The sequence below is a fragment of the Choloepus didactylus genome, chromosome 2 (assembly GCF_015220235.1).
Source record: "Choloepus didactylus isolate mChoDid1 chromosome 2, mChoDid1.pri, whole genome shotgun sequence".
NCBI classification, from domain to species: Eukaryota; Metazoa; Chordata; class Mammalia; order Pilosa; family Megalonychidae; genus Choloepus; species Choloepus didactylus.
Genome location: NC_051308.1, coordinates 96,472,733 through 96,500,516, shown reverse-complemented (window position 1 = coordinate 96,500,516; position 27,784 = coordinate 96,472,733). Strand labels below are relative to the sequence as shown.

General features: G+C 33.6%; 1 protein-coding gene across 6 annotated transcripts in view; it reads left to right on the top strand.

Annotated features, from left to right (window-relative positions):
* The window catches only part of DCAF6 (DDB1 and CUL4 associated factor 6), a 201,023-nt gene that overhangs the window by 146,480 nt on the left and 26,759 nt on the right, over nucleotides 1-27,784 (top strand). For 4 of the 6 annotated variants that reach the window (XR_005215172.1, XM_037825415.1, XM_037825413.1 and 1 more), the window contains 4 exons: nucleotides 8,605-8,722; nucleotides 13,072-13,187; nucleotides 16,905-16,985; nucleotides 17,236-17,554. Coding sequence is in view for 5 of the 6 variants with exons in the window: in XM_037825415.1 (XP_037681343.1) it covers nucleotides 8,605-8,722; nucleotides 13,072-13,187; nucleotides 16,905-16,985; nucleotides 17,236-17,554 (634 nt within the window). In the remaining variant the exon portion in view is untranslated. The remainder of the gene's footprint in view (nucleotides 1-8,604; nucleotides 8,723-13,071; nucleotides 13,188-16,904; nucleotides 16,986-17,235; nucleotides 17,555-27,784) is intronic. The other 2 variants (XM_037825416.1, XM_037825414.1) reach the window with 1 other exon arrangement.

Sequence of the window (27,784 nt, the reverse complement as noted above, 5' to 3'; positions counted from 1 at the left end):
GGAGCATTGTAGATGACTAATTGGAAGGGAGTAAGATTCAAAACAAAAAGAACATTTAAAAGGCTATTGTAATAGTCCAGGTGAGAGACAATGAAAGATCCAATATAAGATTATAGCCATGGAAAATGAGAAGGATGGCCAATTTTAAGAAATATTTAAGAGAGTTGATGGAACTTTGTGATTGGTTAGTTGGAAATGAATGAGAGAGTGATACCCAGGTGTCTGACTTGGGGGACCAAACAAGTAGTGATACCATTGACCAAGATAGGGATTTCAGGAGGAACACCTGATTTTAGGAGAAAGAAGGTGCATGAGATTTTTTTTTAATATCGCTTTAGAAGTGCCTTTGGAATGCCAGATAGAGAAATCTCATCAATGATTGGATGGATATATGATTCTGAAATTCATCGGAGGAATCATATAGGAATCATCAACATACAAATAACAGTTGAAATCATGGAAGTAGGTTTCCCTCTAGGGAAATAGGGTAAATTGAAAAAGACAGCCAGCACTACAAGGAGCAAGGAGGAAAAAGGATCTAGCTAAGGATACTGAGAGGGAATGATCAGAGAAATAGATAAGGCAGAAAGAATGACATATCTAAAGCCAGGGGAGAAAAGAAAAGACTGGTTAGTAGTGCCTTGTGAAGCAAATATTTCAAATACAAGGACTCAGAAATGTTTATTGAATTTGGTACTATAAGGGTTATTGATTGCCTTTGGCATTGCAATTTGAATGATATGGTGAAGGTTTATAAGGATGTCAGAAAACTGAGCACATTTATAGAATAAGCACAAAGAAAGCACCTTTCTATATATATATGTAGAGGATACTATGTGGGACATGGCTCCCAGGGGTATAAATCTTCCTGGCAATGTGTGATATGATTCCCAGGGATGAGTCTGGGTCCATCATCGTGGGATTGAGAAAGCCTTCTGGAACAAAATGGGGAAAGAGAAATGAATCAAAATAGAGTTTCAGTGGCTGAGAGAGTTCAAATGGAGTCGAGAGGTCATTCTGGAGGTTATTCTTAAGCATTATATAGATATCCCTTTTTAGTCTTTAGTGTATTAGAATAGCTAGAAGGAAATACCTGAAAGTGTTGAACTGCAATCCAGTAGCCTTGATTCTTGAAGGTGATTGTATAACTATATAGCTTATATGGTGTGACCATGTGATTGTGAAAACTTGGTGGCTCCCACTCCCTTTATCCAGTATGTGGACAGATGAATAGAAAAACAGGGACAAAACGTAACCGAATAATAGGAAGGGATGGGGGGTGTGTGTGTGGGATGTTTTGGGTTTTCTTTTTTACTTTTTGTTTTTATTCTAATTTTTATTTATCTTTTTGGAGTAATGAATGTGTTTAAGGGCTGATTGTGGTGATGAATGCACAACTATATGATGAGACTGTGAACAATTGATTGAACACTGTGGATGGTTGTATGGTATGTGAATATATCTCAGAATTGCAGGGGGTAAAATGGGTGTTCATGAAAAGGGCAGATAGTTCTCTCAGATCATAGTTTCAAAGTGCTTTTCTTTCAGACAACCATTGCACCGTGGTGTGCAGCTCAAGTGCTTTGTGCTTATTCTGTCACCAAAATATTAAAAATATGTCCACTAAAGATCAAGATGTAATAAATGTAAAATTTTTTATTGCAAAAAAATATATATATGTATGGGGGTAGTTGATGTCTTCAGACATGCTATTATTTCAAATTTTTAACTTTTATTAAGGCTTTTTCTCAATTTTATCCTGTAGAATGGGAAAAGTAGTCCATTTATGAAATTTACTTTCTAAATATATATCATTATTTAAGCATATTTTATATTCCTGTAATATACTTTTAAAGAGATACTTTTTTTAAAATTGATAATTCAATTTAATATTTTCCTGACATTATTCACCATCTCCTAGGGCTCCAGACACTTTTACATTGTCATTAAATTTAATTTTGCATAGTAGTTCATGGATTTCTTTATTTGGAGAGAATACCAAGGATAAAATTGTTACTAAGAAAAAATTTTTAATGGGTTTACTTCATTTAAAACTTCTGAATAATTGTATATACATATTGATTTCAACCTTTTTTGTTCTTATTTATCTTGAATTTTTAACAGAATTAGAATCTTTGATAAACAGAAGGCTGTTTAGTCATAAATGCAACTACTTGGTTACCTCAGTGGTTTTTATATTCTTTTATCAAAATACTTTCTGGAAAAAAAAAAAAACCAATAGGGAAATGTCCAACATGCACATTTTTATCTTGTTGTAAAATACTTTCCAACATTATCTATATTCAGACTTGTATGCAAGCACATTCTATGCTAATTATGGACAAAGCAAAATGATTTGAATAAGCACAATAATATCTGTCATGCATTTTGTTTAGTTTGAAAAATTCGATTCAATTAGTTTTGGTTCTTACTTTTATTTATATCTCTATTTAGGCCAGCAATTTCCCCCTTATTTTGTAAAAACAAAACAAAACAACAATAAACCAAAGAAAGATACCTAAGACTTTAATATTTAATTTTTGAAAGCGTTCTCAGAAGATAATTTTGCTTAAGTTTTAACTCTCGACCATGATTGAAGCAAGTTGTTTCGGATTATCATTAAGTAGAAGTTGATAAGGCTGTTAGATTTGAATCTTATGCCTGTAGGCAATTGTGCATCTGTCAGCCACTTGTTTTCTTTTCTGAATTTAAAGAAATATAAATGCTAATTTGTTGGCTTTAGAGATATAGCTGTTAATTATCTATTTATATATTGTTATGCATAAGCAGACATCCTTTGATGTTAATAAAACTTTCATCTATAGAAGGAGACTTGTGGATGATCAGAAACCAGTGAACTAGATTTTACTAATTCTACTAGGGTGGCTTGAGAAATGGAGAAATTAGAACTGTCATGCATTAAATATGTATTCCCTTAAGATTATGTACTGTTATCAAATTGAAGTTTCATTTTAATAATATAATCTTGACAATATTGCATCAAAATAATATTTTTGATAGCCATTAATTGTGTCTTGACAATTCTAATTTTTACTAAATAAATTACTAGTGACCAAAGTTGGCTTTATGAATGGGAAACACAATTTCAGTATTCATCACACTGGAATAATCTGTAAATACTGTATTTTCAATTCTAGTGGAAAAAGTTAATGAAATGACGCTTCATTCCAAATTCTGTATACTCCTTAGAAATAAGTATCAGTTAGTTTCTAGGAATGAAGTAATTCTCTACTCTCCCCAGTCCCCATCTATTAAGTTTAGATTCCTCTAATTAGTGATCTGTTTGATCTTTCGGAGATTAAACTCTATTTAGTTTTCATTGCATATGCTTAGTTGTTCTTTCCTGCTAATCAAATCAATATCTATACCTCCAGTTAAATTGTTTTCTAACTTAGAATTAATTACCTTTGATAGAAATAACTGACATTTGCGTTTTTAGTATGTGCCTTGTGTTAATGTTAAGACTTTTACATGCATTAACTCATTTGTTCTGATAACCTAATGAGGTACTGTTATTATATTCATATCTTCATTTTACTGGTTGAAAAAACCCAAGACTCCAAGAAGCTCTGAAAAGTCAAGTCAAATAAGTATTGGAGCCATGTTTATATGTCTATTTCATTAATTCAGCTGACATTTAAATGCCTACCTACTTTGTGGCAGGTACTGTGCTAGGCATGGATGAATAAAGCTGATGTTCCCTGCTTTTGGAGGGTAGGGTTGATCAATAGTAATAATATTAATAACCACAGTAATAACATAGAAGCTTATATAGTATTTTTTTTTGTGCCTTACATTGCTTTAAGTAATTTTTATATGGTAATTTACTCTTTCTTACAACAACTTTATGAAATAGGTGCCATTATCATCCCTATCTTTCAAATATGGAAACTGAGGCAGAGGACCCACACACAGCTAGTAAGTGTTAAAATTGTAATTTAAATCCAGGCAGTCTGGTTCCAGAGTCTGATATGACCACTTTGCTTCATCTAACGGTGAAAACAGATTACTAATAAATATACATAAATGCAATGAGTGTTACAAAAGGGGAAATACAGGGTGCAATGGGGATTTATAATGTATCTCTGAGAAAGAGACGTTTAAACTGAGATCTGACAGATGTGTATGAATAAGTTAGGTGAAGGATGGTGCATTGAAGGAGGCATGAATAGCAAATGCAAGACTCTGAGAGGTCACATTACAGTGACTTCATTATGCTGGAGAGTGCCATGGCGCCGTAAGGTGGGCAGGGCTCAGATTGAGAAGGACCTTTTGGCAATGTTAAGATTTTGGCTTTTATTTCAAGAACATTGGGAAACTAGTGAAGGAGTATGGCCTGATCTGGTTTGTTTCAAGTAGTATATTGAGAATTGATGAGAGTAATGGAGATTTTGACCTCATATAGAATTAAGGTAGGAGAAATGTGAAAAGATTTAAGAAATATTTAGGATTAAAATTTACAGGAGTTGATGATGATTTGAATGAGGCAAAGGATTGAAAAGGAGAGTAGAGTATAAAATGCAGTAACATTATCTAGGAGAAATTTTCTAATAAATATCAGTACTGAAGTTGCATTTTGTTTGGTTTTACTTTAATGACTAGTTAACCACTACATTTGTAAAGCCAGATCTGCACTAGTGAGGACACTGATTTTTAGAAATAATTGCTTGCCTTATAATCATCTACATCACTGATAGGTGTTCTCTGTTAAGAATTTACTCCTGGAAACAGTATCTTCACTTAGAATATCCCTTCATATACAAATGACTGGAGGGAGAATTAGATATCTTACAATCTGAGGTCTACAGAAAAAGTACACAGTCCTGATTTTCCTGATCTATTAAAATGGAAAAGTTTGGATTGGCCTAGAACCTACTTAAGAAATTTGCCTTTTCTTCAGCCAAGTAAGTTGGGCCCCAAAATATGGGGCAATAGTTGAACATTTTAATTGTCATGCGTACATTTTTTTTTTTTTTTTAGAAAATTTCAGCATGTATTTTATTTCCTTTTAGATTTAATTTTTAAAAAATATTTAGCATGAGAAGTGAAAAATGTCAAGTTCATTGTTTAATAGGAAATCCCATAGGAAAATAACGTATTTATATGTTCTATGGGTTACTTAAGCTATTATGGGTGATTAATGTGTGACTATACAAACCAGCATGGTCGTCTAAAAACTTTGTGGTATTAAACAAGTTAAAAGTGATTTTTTTCCCACTAAATTGCCATTGCATTGAGTGCACAGCAAATGAAATATTCCACTTTTTTAGAGGAAGTGCCTGGAAGAAGATAACAATGTAGTTTTCTCATACTCTATGCCAAAATGACAATTTGGGCTACCAGTTTTATTAATGTTATGAAGTATATGAATTTAATATAAGAATTATACATCATTTCTGAGAAATAACACCAACAGTTGATATTTCTTAACTAAAACAGTAACTTATTTAAGCATTCTTGTTTTCTTTGTTTGTATTTGATTTACTTCAAAGCCAGTCTTGTAATTAGGAACTTAATAGATGTAAGGAGGCCTAGGTAACTAGAGAAGAAGACCTTGCTCATCATCATCAGTTTCATCATCTGTAAAATGGATATGATAATGCCTACCCCAAAAGTTTATAAAACAAGAATACACAAATACCCATCCGAATACATAGTAATGTTCAGTAAATAGCAGTTATGATGGTGGTTTCTATATAAAGTCATTTGTGAGTTTAGGTAAAGTTCTCGATTTTAAGGCTCTTAAATAGAAATCTCTACTTCTTAAGCAAAATATTTAAGTAATATATATATATATATCTGCATTACATAAGTAAGGCTTTGAGTAATACAGTTTACAAAAAATTTGTTTGCCAATTTAACAAATAGAACAAGTTAGGGAAAATTAGAATGGTTACAAATATTTTTCAAATACAGTAAGCATAAAACAAATTTAATTTTTAAGTCTTTAAAGTAGATTTTTCTTATACATTTGTAGCTTAAAATATGCATTTATCGCAACCAAATAGTCAGTGCATTCACAGGTAGGCCATGGATCTACATTTTGAAAAAATTACCTGGTAGATGGTATATGATTAAGCAGAGGAGGATTAAACTAGGAAAAGGAGAAGGGAGCGAGCCTAGGAAATAAATTCTTTCCTTGGGATATATACTCCCATTAATACCTAACTTGAAGAAACCAGGTTCTCCATTGTGTAGTGTTTCTGCCAGAGGCACTGTTAATTTATGTGCAGTCTACAAGGAGATGACTAGACACGGGGGTCTGAAATTTGTGTACCTACCGTATCTGGATGAGTCAGTTTTGCAAAGGCTAGTGAGCTCATTAACTTAAATTCTGCAAACTATAGCAAACATTTTATAGATTAAATGAATAGTCCATGTTTTATATGATTTACAAAATGTACATTATATTCCTGAAAGACTAAGAATTTTGCAATAGATATCTTAGGAAGAATGTTGTAATTACATCAATCATCTTAGGAAGCTTCTTGTGTTTTGGGGGGAGGGTTGAATAAATTTAAATAAAATATTTTCTATACCTTTCTTGTTTCTTAACAGCTCTTTATTTACTATATTCCTGTAGTCATAGCTTATAAATATCTATAACTTTCTCTTTAATTTTCCTGGAATGGGAAGTTTTAATACAGTATTTAAATTCCACAAAACTTCTTGCAACTTACACTTCTGTAAAAGCGGATGTAAGATATTTAGTACTGCAATTCTTGCACACCTCCTTTTGTTCTCTATTCCTTCTTTACTTTAAAAGAGAAGTAAATGGCAAAGCATTTTATAAAATTTTGCAATAAATAAAGAACTGTCCTCAATTCTCTCTCTCAGTTTCCTTGATCATCTGTAATCTCTTAACTCTCTGTTCCCATCAGTTCCAGAAACCGAAAGATTACAGTGGTTTTGGCAGCAGTGGTACAGAACTTTCAGCAAAATAAACCAAAGAATAAGGGAAAACAATGTGTGGATAATGAGTAGCAAACAGCAAATTTTTCAAAGATGTAGGAAAGATGTTTTAAGAGTCCCATTCTTGGTAGTTTCATGTATAAAGGTCTGTTAATTCAGTTATTTTATCAAAATGCATTTAGTAAAATACTTCCTCCAAAATACTGAGTGTAATACTTATTTTTGAAAGTTACAATGGATTTTTAATTTATTTCCAGTAACTGTGTATAACAAGGACATATAACAAAAATGATACACAAGCAAAGCCATTTTACTGTTTATAATGTCAGCTTTATAATTCAGGCTTATATTTTCAAATAACAATTTTATCAGACAGAATTTCTTAAAAGTTAGAAGTAAAGACATAAGACTTGTTACTTCTGAGTTTATTAGCTAGATTCTTCAACTCCTGGGGAATCGTTTTTCCTTTCTACTGCAGTTCTGTATTTGAGGTCTTGTTAATTGTCCTCTTCAATGGATCAAAGCTAGAACAGGGGTTCTATGAGAGTCTCTTTTAAAATGCTTTAACGTCTTAAAGAGGAAAAAATAAACTATATATGTCCTTCAGTGCAATATAAAATGGACCTAGTATCTAAAAAGGCTGAGTAATTTTGGTTTTATTGTTATTGTTTTTGTTTTTATTTTTTTAAGGAAGGGAGCTTATTTGTAATGCTCTTTCATCAATTCTTGAATTGGTGGTAGTTTGCCAGAAAACAGTTGTATCAAAGAGATTTCCTTCTACAAGCAGCCTCGCAGAAATGTTTTATGTTTGTATTACCTGTGTATTTTAATGTTTCACCAAGTTGTTGTTCATCATAAAAGGGAAATTTGAAAGCCCTATTTAATTTTGTGTTTGAACAAAATTATTAATATTGAAACTCAATTTCTATAGGATTTCTTGATTTTATTTACCATTTTCCAAAGATTTTGCATATTGAACATCCTCTATTAACTCAAGATGAAATTGCTGTCTCTATAATTAAGAAAATAAATTCCTTGCAAGATTAGTCAGAAGTAGATGCTGAAATATACCAAAATTTATGATCATATAACAGACTTTTAGAAAATAACAAAGCACAAGTTCTCTTGCCCTCCCCGTCTCCCAGTAAAATAGAAACTATAATAATCTCTCCCTGGATTAAAAGTCTATGAATTTGAAAGAATAAGAAATGTTTGGTAGCATTTAATTTTAGCAGTATTTTTGCTAAGCAAGTTCTTTTGGAACCCTTGCATGTTGCTCCTGTTTCTGAAGAAGCCAATGTTATTCTTGATGCTGTAGCAACTGAAGAGTACAATTATGAGCATTCCATTAAAAACAGTACTTATTTATAATGTATATCATTGCATGTTAGTATTCATTTGTTTTGTGAAGACTAAATATTGTTCTCAAATGTGTGTGATTCCCATCCGAATCAAAAGGGAGTCGTGTTCACAAAGCTAGAATGTGATGCGATGCTTCTTTGAAATATAAAGAGTGGTCTAAAACATTTGTCTTTGTACTTTAAGTGAAAACCACAACAGATGTGAAAAATTATTCTAACAAGGGCAATCTAAGTTTTATAAAGTTTAGGAAATGTCATCTTTTTTACTGGTTTCAGAGACTTTTTCAAATGTTTTAAACACATTTTTCAGATAACAGTAATGAAAAGCAGAGCCCCAAACCAGGAACAGGTGAACCAGTTTTAAGTTTGCACTACAGCACAGAAGGAACAACTACAAGCACAATAAAACTGAACTTTACAGATGAATGGTAAGTTAATGTTTTTGTAAAGATGTTCTTAGCCCTTTTTTTAGAATTTTATTAGATATTCATTTTTAGCATTTCACCAGTTTGATGTTTTGTTCTTTACAAATGCATTGGTTCTCAGACTTTAATGTGCTTAAGAATTACTTGAAATGAAGAACTTATTAAAATAGGTTACTCTGCCACTCTTAGAATTTTTAATTTAGCAGGTTTGTAGTGGGATCTGAGAATTTGCATTTCTAATAAATTCCCAGGTGATGCTGATGTTACTGGTCCTGGAACATTTCCTGTGATACAAATGCAGGAAATGAAAATAATCACCTATTGATTATTTAATTTAAAAATTAAAAATCTTAACATGTTAGTGATTTTCTCCTCTTGTTCCTATGTGTAAGTATATGTATAATTTTTGTTTTGATTTTTAAAACATGATTTTAATTATATATTCTCTATTCCTGCATTTGTTTGACTTAACTTTATAATAAATATTCCACATCATTACTTAGTTTTCATAAATATTGTATTACTAGCTTTATAATATTCAAGCAGGTGTAGCATAATTTACTTAACCATTTCCTTTTATTTCTTTAATTGAGCAATAAATTTGTTTACCTTTTTTTACCAAATAAGTCTATAATGATGGTGTTGTTTATAAAGCTTTTTTCTTATCTTTGAGTTTATTTCTTTAACATGTATATCCATAAATGAAAAAGAGTTAGGCCATAAGATTTTGCCCAAGTCTTTTCAGAAGTGTTTTCTCTCGTTATATTTCTCCCAGCAGCATATGAAAATATGTGTTCTACTCTCTCCAGGCCATTGTTTGATATATTCATTTATTTTTAATGTGCATATTTGATTTTAAAATAATTTTATTTTAATTTTTATTTAATTACTGAAATTGAAAGTTTTCTTTGTATTTATTTAATGATTGTATAGGGGCTCATGATATTTTTGCTTATATTTATTTTTCATTAATCTAGTTGAATCTGAAGGGTTTTTTTTTCCCATCAATTGAAGTGAGCTTCTTATATTCTTTCATACTGTCTTGTGACTTTTGGATTGAGACAAAATCCGAAAGTGTATTTTATTCCAATTCCCCGGTTTCCATTTCTGTTTATGTGTGTATGAATTTTATATTAAAATCTTTGATTAGGTAGGATTTGCAAATATCTCTGAATGCCTTCTAATGCTCCAGGGATTATTTTAGACATTGGGCATATGTCAGTGAGCAAAATAGATTTTAAAAATCCCTGCTTTAGTGGAGCTTGCGTTCTTGGAGGAGGAGACAGATTTAATAAGTAAGTGAACTGTTTAGTATGTTAGAAGGTGCTAAGTGCTATGAAAGAAAATAGGTCAGGTTAAGGGTTATTGGGAGATCTATGGAAGGGGTAGATGTCATTGAGAGGATGACATTTGGGCAAAAACCTGAAGGATGAGAAGGAGTGAGCCATGCATATATCTCAGAGAAGAGCATTCAAGGCAGGGAAAAGCTAATGCAAACGTCATGTTTAAGGATCTTTAGACCAGTGTAGCTAGAATAGAGCAACCAAAGGAGAGAGTAGTAGCAGATAATGTCAGCCAGATAAGTGAGGAGGAGTTGTTAACTCTTGTAAAATCTTTGACTCTCACTCAGAGAAATGGGAAGCCATGGGATAGTTTTAAACGAAGGAGGAACATAATCAGGTTTCTGTTTTAACAGATACCTCTGGCTTCTGTGTTGAGAACAAGCCATAGGCAGGTAATGCTAGAAGTCGAGAGACCAGTTAAAAGGCTGTGGCAGTAAGAGAGGTGATGGTGGCTTGGACCAGGTTGGGAGAAATGGAGGTGGTAAGAGGTGATTGGATTCTGGATATATGCTTGAAGATGCAACCAATAAGATTTGTTTATGAGCTTGACTGTTTGACCTTAACATTTTAAAAACATGATTTCTCTGGCCATTTTTATAGTCAGAAAGTTGTAATACTTTTTGTTTTATGTCTTTTCTATTCTCGTATTGCTGTACAGAAGGGGCTGATTTTCTATAAAGAATCCCATCTGAAAATTTTCAGAAAAAAATCATTAGTTCTACTCGTCTTTTGAATACTATTTTAACTACTCTAAAAACTGACAGATGAATTTTATTCTTTCATTTCTCTGTCACTTATTATTTCTTTGTCAAAAATGTAATTAGTAATTACCATCTTCTGGTTATGGGAATATTTGATACTCATTGCCAAATAAATCAGAATGTTCAAAAAAGTGTGCAGTCTTTTTCATCTCTGCCAGTGTGGTGTCCTGCTTTTATTTTAGTTTCTTTGATGATGGTGAAGCAATAGAGCATAATGACTAAGAGCTTGGATTCTTACATCGGTTAGGCCAGGTTCAAATGCCAGCCTTTGCATTTACTGACTTAACAAGCTATTGAACCTCTCTAAATCCCAGTTTGCCTATTTATAAAATGGTCATATTTAATAGAGTCTACTTCAGTAATAGTTTTGAGGCTTTTATGAGATCATGAAGAAGAAAGAACATAGCACTTAGCACATTAATTGACACATGATAGGATCTAAATAATTGTTAGCTACAATTATGATTTGTAAATTACCTTTCAAGTCCTTTGCCTAGTTTCCTACTGTGGGGTTTATTGTTTTCTTATTGCTTTATAAGAGCTGTTTGTAATTAAGTGAGAAAAATACCATTTGTCTGTCCTTCATTGCATATATTTTTCCTAGTTTTGTTTTAACCTTCCACTTTATTTATGGTAATTTTGCTTTATTATTTCTGCCTGTGGTCTCATGCTTAGAAAAGCCTTGCCCTTCTCAGGATTAAGAAACAAGTTTTCTTTTTAATTTCCCCTTATACTTCTGTGATTTTATACCTAAATTAGATATTTAATCCACTTTACACCTAAATTAGATATTTAATCCATCTAGTTTTTATGTTGCCATAAAGTGTGATGAAGAGCTATAGCATTCTTTTTTCCACATGACTGTTCCTTTGTCTCAGTACCATTTGTTGAACATTGTATTCATTTCTCTGTGATTTAAAATGCCGTATTAACATATGCTAAATTCTTAAGTTTACTTGGTTACTGTGTCTTTTTCAATAATAACCTCTATTCCTTCATCAGTACTATAATATCTGAATTATTTCAACTTTTACACACTGAGCATTTTATCCTTACCTACATCATCGTATTCTCTATAGAAAACAAAAATATTTACATATTGCATTAGCTTTACTTTACAAAGGTAGCTAAATATTTCTTCCTGTTTAAAAAGAAATACATATTCATTGCAAAAAATTTCAGGAAATGGAGAAACGTATGTTTTTTTTTTAAAAACACCTTTAATAATCCTACTGAGGTGACAGTACAGATGCATATCCTTCCTGACATTTTTCTTTGCATATGTACATATGTAGATATGTATTTTATTAAAAATCATATCATAGTATAAATATGTGCACTTAAAATAATAAAATTGACTTCTGCAATTAGCCTAAAAGGGTTTTTATGAAATCTTAGCAAAATGTCTATGATCATTTGCAGTTATTACTGTCACTGCTATTTGTCTGTAATTAACTTATTAAAAGTTTAACTCTTTTAAGTTTCTTATTCACATTTATTCTAAATTCAAGCAATTTTGTTACATTCTTTTGAATTTAATTTTATTCATAGTCAGATTGTTAAACATTTTGCCTTTACCGTCTTTCTTACTCAGTCCCCTCCTTAAACACATACCATGATTTGTCACAAAATACTTGTTGAAAATTATTTATTTAAATTGGCCTAGTATTCTGCTGTAGCCAAAAATGCCAGCAGAATTGTGGTCATCATCAGGCAGCTATTAGAACTAAAACAAATCATAACTGTTCTAGAACACCATTGCCCAATCACCTGCCCTATTTGAATGACAAACCAGAGCTGGAAGTGGTCCACAGAGGACAGTTCAAAAGACCAAAGAAATGGCCAGGCTTCTCTTCAAGTATTGATTTAAAAATAGCCTGGAATCACAAAGTTAACAAGGACATATGATCAAAGTCTGCAAAACCATTAATGATGTGGATATGGTGAACCATCTGTATTGAGGACATGAAGGATACAATGTAATTAAGTTAAAATTCAACAGAGAGACATGGAAATATCTGATAATAGAAATATCAAAGTAATGAAGAAACAATCCTTTTGAATTTATCAGTCTTTTTTTAAAGTGTGTTAGAATAGTCATCTTGATTTTTAAAATGTTTTATAAATATTTTTAAAATCCTAAATTTTATTTGTTTTCTGATTTCTCTAGTTGTAAAATATAAAAATTATCCTGCAAGTTAATATTTATTAATTTTTTGGTGAGCCACTTATCTTGTTTTGATGATAGGAGCAGCACAGCCTCAAGTTCTAGAGGAAATGGGAGCCATTGCAAATCTGAGTGTCAGGAGGAATCCTTGGTCCCACAAAGTTCAGTGCAACCACCAAAAGGAGACAGTGGAACAAGTGAGGTGCTATTTTTGCTTTTTTATTGGGAGTGGGGTGGGGGAGGGGTATCCAGGGAGGAGAGTACCAAATTACTTTATCTGAAGGAATGGTACAAATGAAAGTACTTGGTGGATGCTGATAGAACTTACAGAAAAGGTAAACCCAACAACGCATGCACTGCCATGGTAACCATAGAAGTTACCCTGTGGCTATGGTGAAGCCAGTGTATGGTTTAGCGCTCATCATCACTGTTTCCTAGGATGTACTTGTCAAAGAGGTACTCTGACAAGCCAGACTCTGGGACCCCCATCTTGTGCAAGGTGCTTAGGTAGTCACTCAATTTGATAGATTTCACCTGCTCATTCAAGTAATGAGGCTCAATGAAGTCACATAATTGTAGGTCGTTTTGTTAGTGACTAGTTAGTGCAGTTCCTGTAGTGAGAGTCACCCTTTTTTCCAAGTGTATTGCACACTGCATTGCATTCAGACCACTCTCCGAGTCCTCACGCTCTGGTTTCTTGATATCCTGAAGGAAGATTCAGCCACTTCATTGGTTCTACAGCTTCGTAAGTTTTCTGGCATGTTCCCTTTCCTCCTCAGACTGGCGAAGGAAATATTTGGCAAAGTTCTTCAAGGCCATATCATCATGGGCAAAGTAGTAAGACGTCAACAGGTAGACTAAAGAGGCATCGAGCTCCAGGTTGATCTGATGGTTGATGGGGCCTCCAAGTCCTGGTTGTATTCTGGACCCCTGCAAGGGGAAAGTGTTGTCTTGGTGGGCTGCTGAGGAGAGGTGGAGCCTTCTTGCTATCGAGGGTGCTGTGAGGAAGTAGCTGATGGCTGGCTTAGAGCAGCCAGCTGGCTTGCTGAGGATGTCACCAGGTTCCATTCAAGTACTGCTGAAGCAGGAAACTGCAGCGACTGTCTGCAAACACATCAAGCTTTTTTTGTGTGTGTGCTTTTGACAAAACTCCATCTCTGAATGTTCACCTTTTTTTTTCAGTTCCCTGCAATTCAGCATTTTGTTTCTTGTTTTTAACAAATCACTTTTACTCTGTAGTCCAGGTATTGCTATTGATAGATGCAAAAGGGTAGGACCTTAAGCTATTAAGATGGGGAGTCATAGTAAAGCACAGTTTCTCTCTGTGGACACAGTGGTTAGGATAAGTGGAGATCATACTGTAAATGTCTGAGAGTTTTAGTTTGAACTGATTTTGCCATTTTTATATTTGTCAGTAAAATCCAGAATGTCAGTGCTGGGTCTTTCAAAGAATATAGGTGGTTTGTGTTTTGGGGGGGTGGGGGCAGTAATAAAATCTAAATAGGAAGTAAGTGAATTCTATCTCATACATGAATTATTTTTTTAATTCAGTTTTATTGAAATATATTCATATATCATACAGTCATTTGTGGTGTACAATCAGCTGTTCACAATACCATCATATAGTTGTGCACTCATCACCCCAGTCTATTTTTTGAACATTTTCCTTACACCAGAAAAAGTAAAAATAAGAATAAAAAATAAAAGTAAGAAAGAACACCCAAATCACCCCCCACATACACACTATTTTTCATTTAGTTTTGTCCCCATTTTTCTACTCATCCATCCATACACTGGATAAAGGGAGTGTGATCCACAAGGCTTTCACAATCACACTGTCACCTCTTGTAAGCTGCATTGCTATACAGTCGTCTTCAAGAGTCAAGGCTACTGGGTTGCAGTGTGATAATTTCAGGTATTTACTGCTAGCTATTCCAATTCTTTAAAACCTAAAAAGAGTTATCTATATAGTGCATAAGACTGTCCACCAGAGTGACCTCTCAACTCCATTTGGAATCTCTCAGACACTGAAACTTCTGTTTCATTTCGCATCCCCCTTTTGGTGAAGATGTTCTCAATCCCATGATGTCAGGTCCAGATTCCTCCTCAGGAGTCATATCTTGTGTTGCCAGGGAGATTTACACCCCCAGAGTCAGATCCCACATAGGTGGGAGGGCAGTGAGTTCACCTGCTGAATTGGCTTAGCTGGAGAGAGAGGGCCACATCTGCGCAACAAAGAGGTACTCAAGGGGAGATTCTCAGGCATTAACTACAAGCAGGTTTAGCCTCACCTTTGCAGTAATGAGCTTCATAAGGGCAAGTCCCAAGATAGAGGGCTTGGCCTACTAAACCACCGGTCCTCAGTGTTTGTGAGAACATCCTCAACAATCCAGGTGAGGAAGTCCAGCACTTCCCCATTTTCCCCCAGCTCCTCAGGGAGGCCCTGCATATATATTTTTTTATTCTCTGCCCAAATTACTTTGGGATATGTCGCTATTTCACATTAACCTGTGCAAACCTACCAGATCCCACTTGCTATTCAAAGTTCCATGTAATTATGGTATTTGAACAAATGGTACAAGTTAAATTGTTTAGGAAATATAGATCCTGCCCCAATAAACCTCTCTTCCCTTGGTCTCACATGGAAGTTGAAATTTTAAAACACAGTCAGTACTGTCCTTTGCCTTTTGGCCCAGTTTGCCCAAGTCCAAACCAGATCTGCTTCATTCATATCTCTAATTGAAGTCTGGACTGTTTTTCAGAATTTTTAACAGTTGCTGTATGCACTAATACTGACATTCATATCTGCTGAGCTCTAGCTCTGAGTTTCAGGTGTCACACAGATACCCAAAGTTCCAGGAATTTATCAGGTTATACACAAAGAGATCAGCATCTCAGAATCTGGAGATAGCCAATACAGTTCAGGAATAGATGTGACTGGTGTAAGAGCTTACAATCTAGGGACCATTACAATAAGCATTCCCCTGATAAGCTGTGCTCTAAGATTCAGTTATGAGTTTACACATTGTAGTTAGTCCGTATTGGTGAGGTATTGTAGTGTTTGCCTTTGTTTCTGGTGTAGTTCACTCAAAATGCTGTCTACAGGATCCATTCCCCTTGTGTAGCCCACAGCTTCACTCCTTCTCACAGTTGCTCAATATTTCATTGTATGCACACAGCACAGTTCACCATTCTGATGAACTACTATTTTAAGGAATTTTTCAAAACCCTTTCCTAGCATATTTTATGAAATTTGGTGCCCAGCATAGAGCCTGAAACACAGCTCATGTTCATTAAATGCTTGATAAATGAAGGAACAAATGAATTATATTTCTTATTAAATAGGTGTCTTAGATTAACAGAGATTTACAAGAATTAAATATGTGTAAGACAACGTTCTGGTAAACACATGCCCAATTAAGAGCAAAAGAGTTTGATCCTTCATGGGTCTTACAGGTAAATCCCAGAAATAAGTATTTTCAATGGCCAAAACAGAATTTATGGTAGGATCCTCTTTATCATTTGTGTATGGTAGTTTGGATAGTACCAACTGCGTCATAAAGAGGCAGAAAGATACTCAGTTTAAGGTTTAGATTTTGGAAATGTTAGAAGAAAAGAAAGATCATTAAAGTCAACGTGGGTAATAATCTAAAGCAGAGATTCTTCCCATACAGAAGGAGGTAGTGGGCAGAATTGTGCATCTATTCCCTGATAGCATTTATACAATTTTGTGAGCATAAAATATTTGCATTGTAATGGCTGAGGGTCAGGAAAAGTAGATTTTGTCTGAGTATCAAAGGGGTGTAGAAATCCAGAAAGGATTAAGAACCTATCTATAGGAAAGCTGAAGTATTAAGTTGATGTTTGTTTTTCTAAGAAATTTTGGATTTGATGGTAATCTTATTTATTTACAGAAGCTCCTGAAGAATTTTCTCAGAATGTGACAAACTATCAGGAAGCTACATCTATAGAGAACACAGGTCAGCACCCTAAAGGTCAGTTGTCTTGATCTCTTTAGATAATTGCTTCGTATGAGAAAATAAAAAAACATAATCTATTAAAGTTAGTCTTTCTGGAGTCAGAGGCCATTTCCAAATAGACGTTTTGTGGAATTTTCGTCTCCTTAAAGGGAAATTAGACTTCATACTAGAAAATGCATCAATTTTCAAAGTCTATGCAAGCTTTGAAGTCAGGTTAAATAATGTTGCCCGCATGACCAGTTATTACTACTGTATTTTCTGACAGCACAATCAGATAAATTCACGTCTGAGCCATTGGATTCCAGCTCAGGAGAAAGGAATGACATCAATCTTGACATATCTTGTGGGGCTCCTGAAGAATCCACTTTGTCTGAAAAAGGCAAGGAACCAGAAACTTCAGATCAACCTAGCACTGAGAGTGCCAGCAATCAAAATATCACTAATCCTGAGCCACAAACAGCCATTGGGCCTTCAGTTCATGAGGAAACATCAGTCAGGGACTCTACTCTCCAGGATACAGATGACAGTGATGATGACCCAGTCCTGATCCCAGGTGCAAGGTACCGAGCAGGACCTGGTGATAGGTTGGTAAATTTTTTAATTAATATGATACTTGAAAAATATAACACACAAGGCTTTGTTTGAAGTCACATAAGGGAGGAGTCGCTCTCATTTTTGACACTAATTCGTTTCCTCTAAGGGTGTTTCAGTTCTAGAAATTCACAGAATTTTTAAAATTACAAATGATTTCACATACTACATTCTTTGCAAAAACTATGCATTAAGAGGGGAATAAAAATTCTTTGTTGCTTTTTATCTCCAGCACTGAGGCTTGCTCCTCAATTTGCAGATTAAGGAAAGGAATGTTGGGAATGACCAGCAGGTTATTTATGAGGTCAGATTGCTTTACTACTTTTGTATTGGCCATAGATTAGGGTAGTGTGATATTTTTTCCTTTTTGTGAGAATATATTTTTTTTTGATTCTACTAAACTCAGTGACTCAATTTAGAAAAGGAAAAATTGCATCAATTAATAAATACGGTAGATAAAGAATTGAATTCCTAATATGTTCATATAGTTTTTCCATTTTTTCATTTTATGGTGTCATAGGGATACATTTTATTTCTTTTTAGTAGATAAAATCTACTAAATCTTTTAAAAGTATATTGCATTTCTTGCTTATAGAAAACTATTTCTACAGTTACTGGCATCAAATATCATTGTAAATTCTCTCCTCTTCCAGGGACTCAGTCCTTAAAATCCTAGTTCAAATGAGTAAAATTCTATTTGAGCCATTTCATGTATTTCTGTGCTCAACATACTGCTATTTATTAAAGATTCTGTCATTTCTGTCAACTGAAAAGTAAAACGAGTGACAATGTTGTACCATGGTCAAGTGCATATTGACTTAGGTTTGAATCCAAGTTGTACCACCTACCAGCTGTGTTTTCTCAAATTGCTTAATGTCTCTTTCTTACCTATAACATAGGGTTATGCTTATCTAGAATTGTTATGAGAATTAAAAAAAAACACAAAGTACCTATGTATCTCCCTGACAGTCTATCACAGAGCCTGGCTCACATAGAAAGCACTAAATAAATGAAGATATTCCATGAGGCTACTTAGTAGACTTGAGAAAGGAATTATAATAAGAATGACTCTAGGGCTAAGGACTGACAGAGGACAAGCAAAAATCCTGAACATTAAAGCTTGTAGTTCAGTGAAACTGCCTCTTCTTATCTATGAATTATCTATATCTTCCTTTAGTAATTTTTAGAAAGTGTTTCCTTTGCAGTGGCACTGTTTTTAAATAAAAAGTGAATAATCTTTTCCAATATTTGGACTTAGAGATTAATCATACATCTTCTCTTTACCTGCCATGCATTAGTACTCAGGATTCTTAGAATGTACTTTAGACAAACAAACCTTACTTCCATTTCGTCACATACCCAAAAGGCATCCCTTAGAATATCATTATCACTTGATGAGTGCAGATAAGGTTAGCAAGCTTAGCACAATTTGAAAATCAAACTAATGGTTTCCAAAGCCAGAGTGGAAAGCTAAAGCTATAGCTTATTTAAGCATATAGATTTATGGTCTTCTATTTTTATAAGTGAACACATGGCCTTGTTTTTTTCTGTATTTAAGTAGCTAAACATGATACCAAGGTCATAATTGAAAACAAAAATTAAGTATCCGATTTCTAATAAAATGACACATATCTCTGTCCAGATTTGTTTGTTTAAATAAAAAAAAATTATTGTTTCTTAATGGATATTAGACCCTTGCAGAAAAAATCATATTTAGCATCTTCTACTAGGTTAATTGTAACACTTGTAAGGCAAACCTGCATTATAGCTGAGGTAACTAAGGTGCTATGCAGGGCTTTCATATATTCTAGATGTAAGGAGATAGATATTTTTTAAACACGATAGTATAGCATTAATAAGAAAAGAGGATTTGGAAGAAGTGGGTTCTAGAGAATCCAAAACTTCTTGTTTTATCCCTAATTTGGAGATATTTGTATAACTGTACACAATTTGGAGATATTACCAGAAACTGTAATATTTGGAGTATTACTAGAAACTGTACTATCTTTCTATAGAAAGATATCATTTCATAATATTTAGATGATTTATATGTTCCCGGGATTCTTCCTAGGGTTTGGATCTACCTCAAAGATAGCTCTGGATAGCCCCTGAAGCAGAATGTGCTGACAATGAAGCAAAATAGCAGTATCTTTAGAGTAGAGATGATCTAAAAGAACAGCGTGGAATTGACCCCGTTTCCTGCTTGTACTCTTGGATTTATATTCTCTCATGGTTAGATGCAGTTTTGAATCCATCTCTGGGTCCACATTTGCTTCCCTGCTTTATGTTCTTAGATATCATTTAATATTCTTTATACTCACTTTAAGTATTTGTAGCTAGTTTTCCCTTTTTTTTAATATAAAACATGATATATAGACTTACTAAAGAGTAATAGAAGAATAAAATTCTTACCTTTGAGAAAATAATTTATTGGTGGATAAAAATACACATGGCTGTTTGTAAGAACATGGAAAACAGATTAACATACAAAATTAAATATGATAATGCAAATATAGATGAACATGCTGAGGTGATGCTAAAGGGATTATAGTGACCATTTCACAGGTATATCGATTTTTCCTTTGAGATTGGTATTATTCTTTCTTAGCTATTTACCAAATATTTGTAAATGGTGAAAATTTTTCCTTCTGACTTCTATTAAATGAATTTTATAGTCCCTGACTTCCTTAGAACTATCTTGAGTTAATCTTGAACTACCTATATAAAGTAAACTTTTAATATTTCACTACTTTCTAAAGATTCTTCATCTTTGAGACTACTGCCAATCTTCTAAATTTGGAGGGCTAGGTATGTTGACTTTTATTCTAAAGAGAAAGTTTAAGACATTTTGCTAGTTTAAAAACATTAAAACCATCATTAACCAACTTATAATTAGACATATGATTTTCAATAATTTCTATTTCCAAAGGGCCTAAGGGTCAGAAGAGCTACTGTAAAAATCACTGTAATACTATTTGGTTCTTAGAGTACAAGGATACTTTCGAGACATGGATAAAATGCCAAACTAAAAGGATGCGTGTCTTAAAAGTGCTTCCCTGCTGCCGTTTGAAAATCCCGGTCAAGATTAGTTTGTTTAGGGTAAAGAATTGGTCCCAAAATTAGGATGGGTAAAAATATATATTTAATTAGATCTGTACTTAAACTAGTAAGAAGAACTATATAGTAGATCTCATAATTTTTTGCCCCAAATTTAAGTTTAAAATGAAACATAAAAAGATTGTAGCTGTCATTTTTGACACAACTCTAATAAAAATATCAAAATAGTTCCTTACAATGCAGAGTAATAACTTTTAAAAAAAGATTTGCATTCTTATAATTTGGTTGAATAAATATGATCCAGGTGTTTACTTTAGGGCTGGAATCAAGCATGAGAAGGAAATGTCTTTGAAAATAAAGGCCTCAACAACTAACATAAATATTCTGAAGTGGAATGCTCTTCTCATTAACTATATAGCTAGTCTTTATATAAATAGTACTAGGATTCTCTATTGCAGAAGTCAACAGATGTTTTATAAAGGGCCATATAGTAAATAACATTAGGTTTTGTGGGCCAAGAGGCAAAATCAAAGCCAATACCTAGGTTCTTAAAAAACCAATTTAAAATATAATCATTTTTAAATGTAAAAACTATTTTTAGCTTATGAGCAGTTTGAAAAAAAAACGAAACACAACAGGCAGCTGGCTGGATTTGGCTCATGGGCTACAGTTTGCTGACCCTTGCTCTATAGTAAATCAGTTTGATAGAGAGTAAAAAGCTGTCATCTATCGTAAAATGTCTCTACAGACCGAAATCCGAATTTTAAAACAGTGAAATCTATAGGTCGTCACATATTCAGGTCCCCTGTAACTTTGTTAGGGCAAGAACATTAAATGGATAATAAATAAGAAATAATTAAACATATACTTTATAATCATGGTATTAAAAAATAGTAAATCAAATTAGTATTTATATCTGTTAGTGGTTGTAAATTTTGGATTTTAGAAAAATAAATATGTGCGCCGGGAATGAAAGGAAAGTTGTCAGAGTCCTTGTTTAGGTGGTGTTCATACAAACTTTTCACAGTGGCAAATCCATCTTACAGTAAATGGTATGATGGCCTGGCTGGTGGCTACAGAGAATTGCCAAATCCAAGAGGAATGCTATAAATTGCCCTCTGAAAAAGACAGTCTTCACATAGTCTTGAAGAGTTTTTAGTTTATAGCCGCAATGAAAATGCTCTGATGTATTTTTTTTTCCACTTAAAGATTAAAGGTTATTAACCCTGTATTGCCTATTAATCACTTTTGAGGTTGCTTATTTATGTAGAAATTTGGTTCCATCTGCCTACTCTGGACTCGTGAAACATGACCTTCGTTTTTAAAGCTAGAGTTTTTTGTATATTATGAATTTGCCAAAATCTATTCAGTCATCATTTTAATTACTTACAGCATTTCTAATGATTCCAGTTTACTCTTTATCAAAGAGAATTGCAGAAAAAAAGGGTAATCAGAGAGAAGGAAATGTGATCCTCAGGAGCTGAAAGCTTTATTATTCTTTCCTTGCTTGTAACATAGTCTTATGGTTAGGCCAAATGAGTCAGATCAGGACTTAATTACTTCTTTCCCAAAGAGCAACTCAGCCCTGAGGAGCAGTCATGTAGGTGTTCCAGCAGATGATATTCATAATATAAGTCAGTGCAGTTCCCCACACTTGGTGACATGGTTAGGTTCTAACCTATTTAAAAAGTAAAAGGGATTAAGTGCAATGTCATCCTTCCAATCCATATCTAGTGAGTGTTTCTGTTTCCATAATTTCCATATACACATTTAGATGAATGACAGATTCCTAACTTAATGCCCTAAATCACAAAGGGAAAACAGATCTTTTTAGATTGCAATGATTGATGATAAAAGTGATGACCTTAATGCTGTAAATATTGGTTCTTTGAAGTCTTTGTGAGTGACTTTGGTTATTGTGTTCCCTTCACTAGATTTAATATCAGAGGAACAACAATAGGTGATAGAATAAGGAGGTAATTCAGTGTGTTCCTTCATTATTTTTTCTTCTTCTTTTTGATGGATTTGCCAGGTCCTCTTTTTCCACAGCTAACCACCTTTCCTATTAACAGTTAATATTTCCTTTGAACTGACTGAACTATAAGTGCTAAGCATTGTAAAATAGGTTGCTTTTCACAAACTATATTTAGCTGCATGCACTGCATGGGAGTAGAATGAAAAGAAATGTACCATGTGCAGATATAACTGATGTTCACTTCAAGTCTGTCACATAAAAAGTAATTATGATCTGAAACGGTGTACTTTATAGGTTACTCATTTTGAATACTTTGTTGAATACAACTTGTTTTTAAACTTGATTTGGGATAACAGCTACTTTTCATTGTTATTGAAATATATTCCTTTTCCTTGCTAAAAATGGACTTGAATCGAAATCTGTGCAAAGGTTTAAAATTTTGATTTTTGAAAGAAAACTGTTTCCCTATAAATAACTTAAGAATTTCACACATCAATTTGATACATAATGCTTAAACACTTCTACCCCAAAATGGGATACATTTTTGAGTTAACACTTTAAAGTGAGCCTTCATCCCATCAGTAATCTACCAAAAACCTGTTACTGACAAAATCAACCTTGTACCTAATTCTAGTGACATATATCTGTTATCTACCATCAGTTTCAAAAACAAAATGCAATGTAAAGCATAATATGTTACAAAAATGTAAAATTGGTGGAGTATTCCCTATGGGAAGTACAGAAATAATGAAATAAGCCAAAAAATATTATAGGTGTGTAGAACACCTTGGTTAAGGTTCTTTCTCAGGAAGATCCTATTTAAAAGTCTTTAAAAGTCTTGCTCTTGTGCTGGTGCTGTTTTAACATTAAGTTAAATTTGAAGTAACCTTTTGTAAATTAGTCCATTACTAGTTACCACTTTGTAGTTAAGTCACAGTAAAATGAAATTTGTTTCAGAGCCTTTTGATTTTCTGTTACATACTTTTTATCTCAGAGCCAGTTTCTACTTTTACAATGAAGATGGCAACTGAAAAGTATTATGTTGCTTTAAACAAGTTTTAGAAAAGCTAAAACACTGAAGTGGAGATTATTATAACCTAGTAAACAAGTGGTGAAACAGAAAGTGTTAAAATTACCAGTTTGCTGTGAGTGAATTAGACTTATTCTCATCTACCTCAGTTATTTCTTATTTATTTAGAGATTGTCTGGGGAAATTTCTAATTATCAGGCAGTTTTTTCCTGACACCTGACATACCTTTGTTCTGCTTCCCCTTTTAGCAGTTGAGGCTGCTCACAAAATATAAACTTCTGCTTAAGATAAACAAAATTAGAAAAATAACATCATTACAGATGACCATCTTCCCTGCTCATATAGCGTACATTAGGAACTCTTGGAGTGTTTTATAAATGAATTTTACTATAATCTGCTAAGATTTTGAACAATAGTGCTGTGTTATCTATCTCTTTGGATGGTAAATAAAGTGGAAGTCATCCTCTTCACTCTACTACTGTTACCTCTTCACTTCTTACCTCGTCTATTGAAGTAGTCCTCCAGCTGCCTCCGGTTTGTCTCCACTATAAACAAATCTGCTTTCAATGACAACAAATCTGCTTTCAGTGGCTCTCTGTTACATATGATACAGCATATAGGGCACTCTGTGTTAGGGCTACTGCCAAGAATTGCTCATGCTCTCTACATCTGCTATATTTGGAGTTCTCTGAATACTTTTGCTGCTTTATGCCTTCATATTATTACTACAATTCTGCCCTTTAACTGAAAAGATCTTCCTACATTCCTCCCGTCATTTTGGCTGCCTCATCTGTCAAAATACATCTTAAGCCTAAACTTCTTTTTGAAACTTTTCCTGGCCCATACTTTCCATAATCCCAGGTAGGACTGAACTTTTCTTCTCTATGTTCTTGTTATATACATCTACTATTGCACCTGTAAAATATGACTACATATGTGTGTGTTTTTCTATGTAAAAATGTATGCACCTATAAGGACAGCATAATCCATGTATGCATACATAAATAAAGTTGTCAAATAATACACCATTTTAATCTGAAACTCTAACTAAATTTTTGTTCATATCTCCCTAGATGATCTGACTTATTGCTTTTTCACCCCTGCTTCTTAAAACTTGCAAAGAAATGAAGGGCCTATAAATTACTGTTTCAAAGTTCCATGACCTCCCACACATTGATTACTTTCTAGAAAGACTCGCAAGACTCAGAGGTGGTTGATATCATGGCTATGGTTTATTACAGTAAAGGGAAAATGACGTATCAGGTGGTGTCTGGAAGAATCCAGGCACAAACTTCCAGTGTTCTCCCTCCTGAGAGGGGCTGCAGAGAACACACTCCTTCCTCCAGCAATAAAATTCAGTAACACATATGAAGTGTTTCCCTAAGTGGGAGCCTACTTAAGACTCAAAGTGCAGGGTTTTAAGTGGGAGCTGGTCACATAGGCATCTTCTGCTGGCACAACCAGCAACAACTACCAAAATTCCAGACTTCTAGAAGGAAAGCAGGGGATAACATAAATTACATTATTTGTATAATCTAGACAGTCTGGTATAGCAGGGTTCAGTGTCCCAGGCAAAACAACAACATTCCAAAAGCCAAGCCAGATGCCAGCTGAGAGCCAGCCCCACAAGCAGACCCTTCCAAAAATAACAGCATCAAGCCTGCTATTTGTTATCTTTGTTTACTAGAATCCAATTTTCTCCCTGGAAAAGGAAGAGAAAAGGCAAGATACTCTCTAGTAATTCAGCTGACTCTTTTATGTCAGATGCTTTTAAAGATGTGTTGAAATGACAAGAAATTCCTTTATACAGACCTTTCTTGTTGGTCAAGCCAGATGACTACACTAACCTAGCTTTTACTATAAACATGTGCTTCTAAAACACTTGAAAGTTTTTTTTTTTTTTAAACAGCTAAAATATATTTTCTAAATTCTTATTTATAGATTCATTGGACAGAAACACTTTTTAAATTGCTAAATTAAAGGTAAACTTTTGCCTAAACATATCAGAATAATGACAAATTCTTTAGGAGGTCCAAATTAATGAGGTTTTCTTTTCTAAAAAACTATTTAATCAATATAAGAATGTGTACATATAGTATAAATTAAAAGAACTTACGGTTTTTTAACTTGGTATACCGAAGAAAAGTGGTATTGTAACAGTTATAGTGAGGCATTTCCAATGAGGAAATGGAATTTAATTTATTCTTTGGTTTTAATATTTTTCTCTTTTTTTATTTATGCCTAGAGAATGTTTCTTTGACACATACCCATACCAACGTTTGCTTTTGTACCAAAGTTTTTAGTTCTGTTTAATCCCTCATTTTCTACATTTACTTGAACCTATTTTTTTGAGCACCTTCCAGGTCATTCTGACACACATTCTAGACTGTGAGTGTGAGTTCATTAGATACCTAGACTAGGAGACTCTTAGACTTCCCTTTAGTGTGAAATTGCACTGGAAGCAATTTCTTTCTACAAGTTAATCAAAAATTCGCCTGCTGTTAATTTTAGTCACATTCTCATGTTCTATCCTTAGTACAATATCCTTTGTATATTAACCTCATTTGGCTAACTGAATTATCCCTACTGCCTTTCATTCCAGGTTAAATAAATCAATCCTCTCATAAATTTGATCAAGCCATTTTTTCTACCCTAATTCTACTTATTCTCCTGTGAACTATTTCAGTAATACCTATATATCAATTAAATTTTGCTACTTTTGCTCGATATAATGGTATTTTATAAAAGAGCTTAACAATGTGAAAACAGTAAGCAAAGTCATTCATATTTTGAATTTTCTGTAGTTCTGTTTAATATATTTCTGCTTATATTTTAGCCTAGTTCTTTAACTTCTAAATGTGCCTCTGTATTTTTATTTTCAGCAGGGCTTGTTCCTTAGTTCTGTTTAATACCAACTTCTTTAATTTAAGCTTGGAGTCATCCTATGAGATTTTGCTCACCTTATAGAAACAGAATCTTTGAGAATATGCAGTATTAAAAACAGAAAAAAAAAAGACTCAGAGAAGAGTCAAGAATTTAAGTTTTATTTTCTTAGGTCAGTTGTACCTTCTTCAGATTCATGCTATCTTTTCCTCCATCTCTTAAATGCTGTCTCCCAAATAGAGTAACAACTGAGACCTTGACATGTTTCTGTTGTTGCTTTGAAATTCCTAGATGAAGCAATGTTGAATATATATATATGTATTCATTCAGTAAACCAAATATGTGCTACACACTCTGATGGATGCTGGTGATATAAGGATACTGAAAGTACAGTCCCTGCTCTCCTTGAGCTCTCAGTTCATTATGATACACGGACACAGTAAATAATACAACATAGTAATTGCAGTGATATAGCTTTGCCTAGGCTGTGGGGTTAGTAAGAGCTTCTAACCTAATCTGAGGAGAGGGACAGTTGCATTTTTTTATAATTCTTAGTGATACACTCTCGTTGTTGAATCATGGTTGGCCATTTTTCTTTAATCATTTATTTAATTGTATAATTACCCATGAATCCACTACCCAACTTTAGATCTAGAAGACTACCAATAACCTAACCTTACCTCTCCCATCTTATCTGCCTGCCCACAACAGTGGTAACCACTCTCCTGAACATTTTGTTTTCATGCCTTTGCTTTAGAAAAACAAAAAACATAAGCACAAATGCCAGAGCACTAAATTTATTTCGTTTTGTCCACTTTTGATCTTTATTTATATATTAAAAAAGGGGACTAAGACTTGCCTGTTGTTTTATTTTGTTTTTAGTCAACATTATGGTGCCAAGATTCACCCAAGTTCTGTGCAGCTGTTGCTCATTCATTTTCACTGCTATATAATCATGTGTGACTATGCCACAGCTTATTTATTCATTTTCCTGTTAATGGATATTTAGGTTGTTTCCAGATTTTGCTATTTTTAACAGTGCTACTTTGAACATTCTGAAACTTGTCTCCTGATACAAAGTTTCTGTTGGGTTTGCACCTAGAATGAATAGTTTTCAAAATGGAAGTGTAAATTAGTACAACCATTAGCAGTATTAAAAAATTACATTGATCACATCTTCTGTAATACTTGTCACAGTTTTTGATTTTGCTCATTGGATGTACAGTGGTATCTCATGGTCTTCATTTTCATTTTCCTGATTACAACTGAGATTTTGCA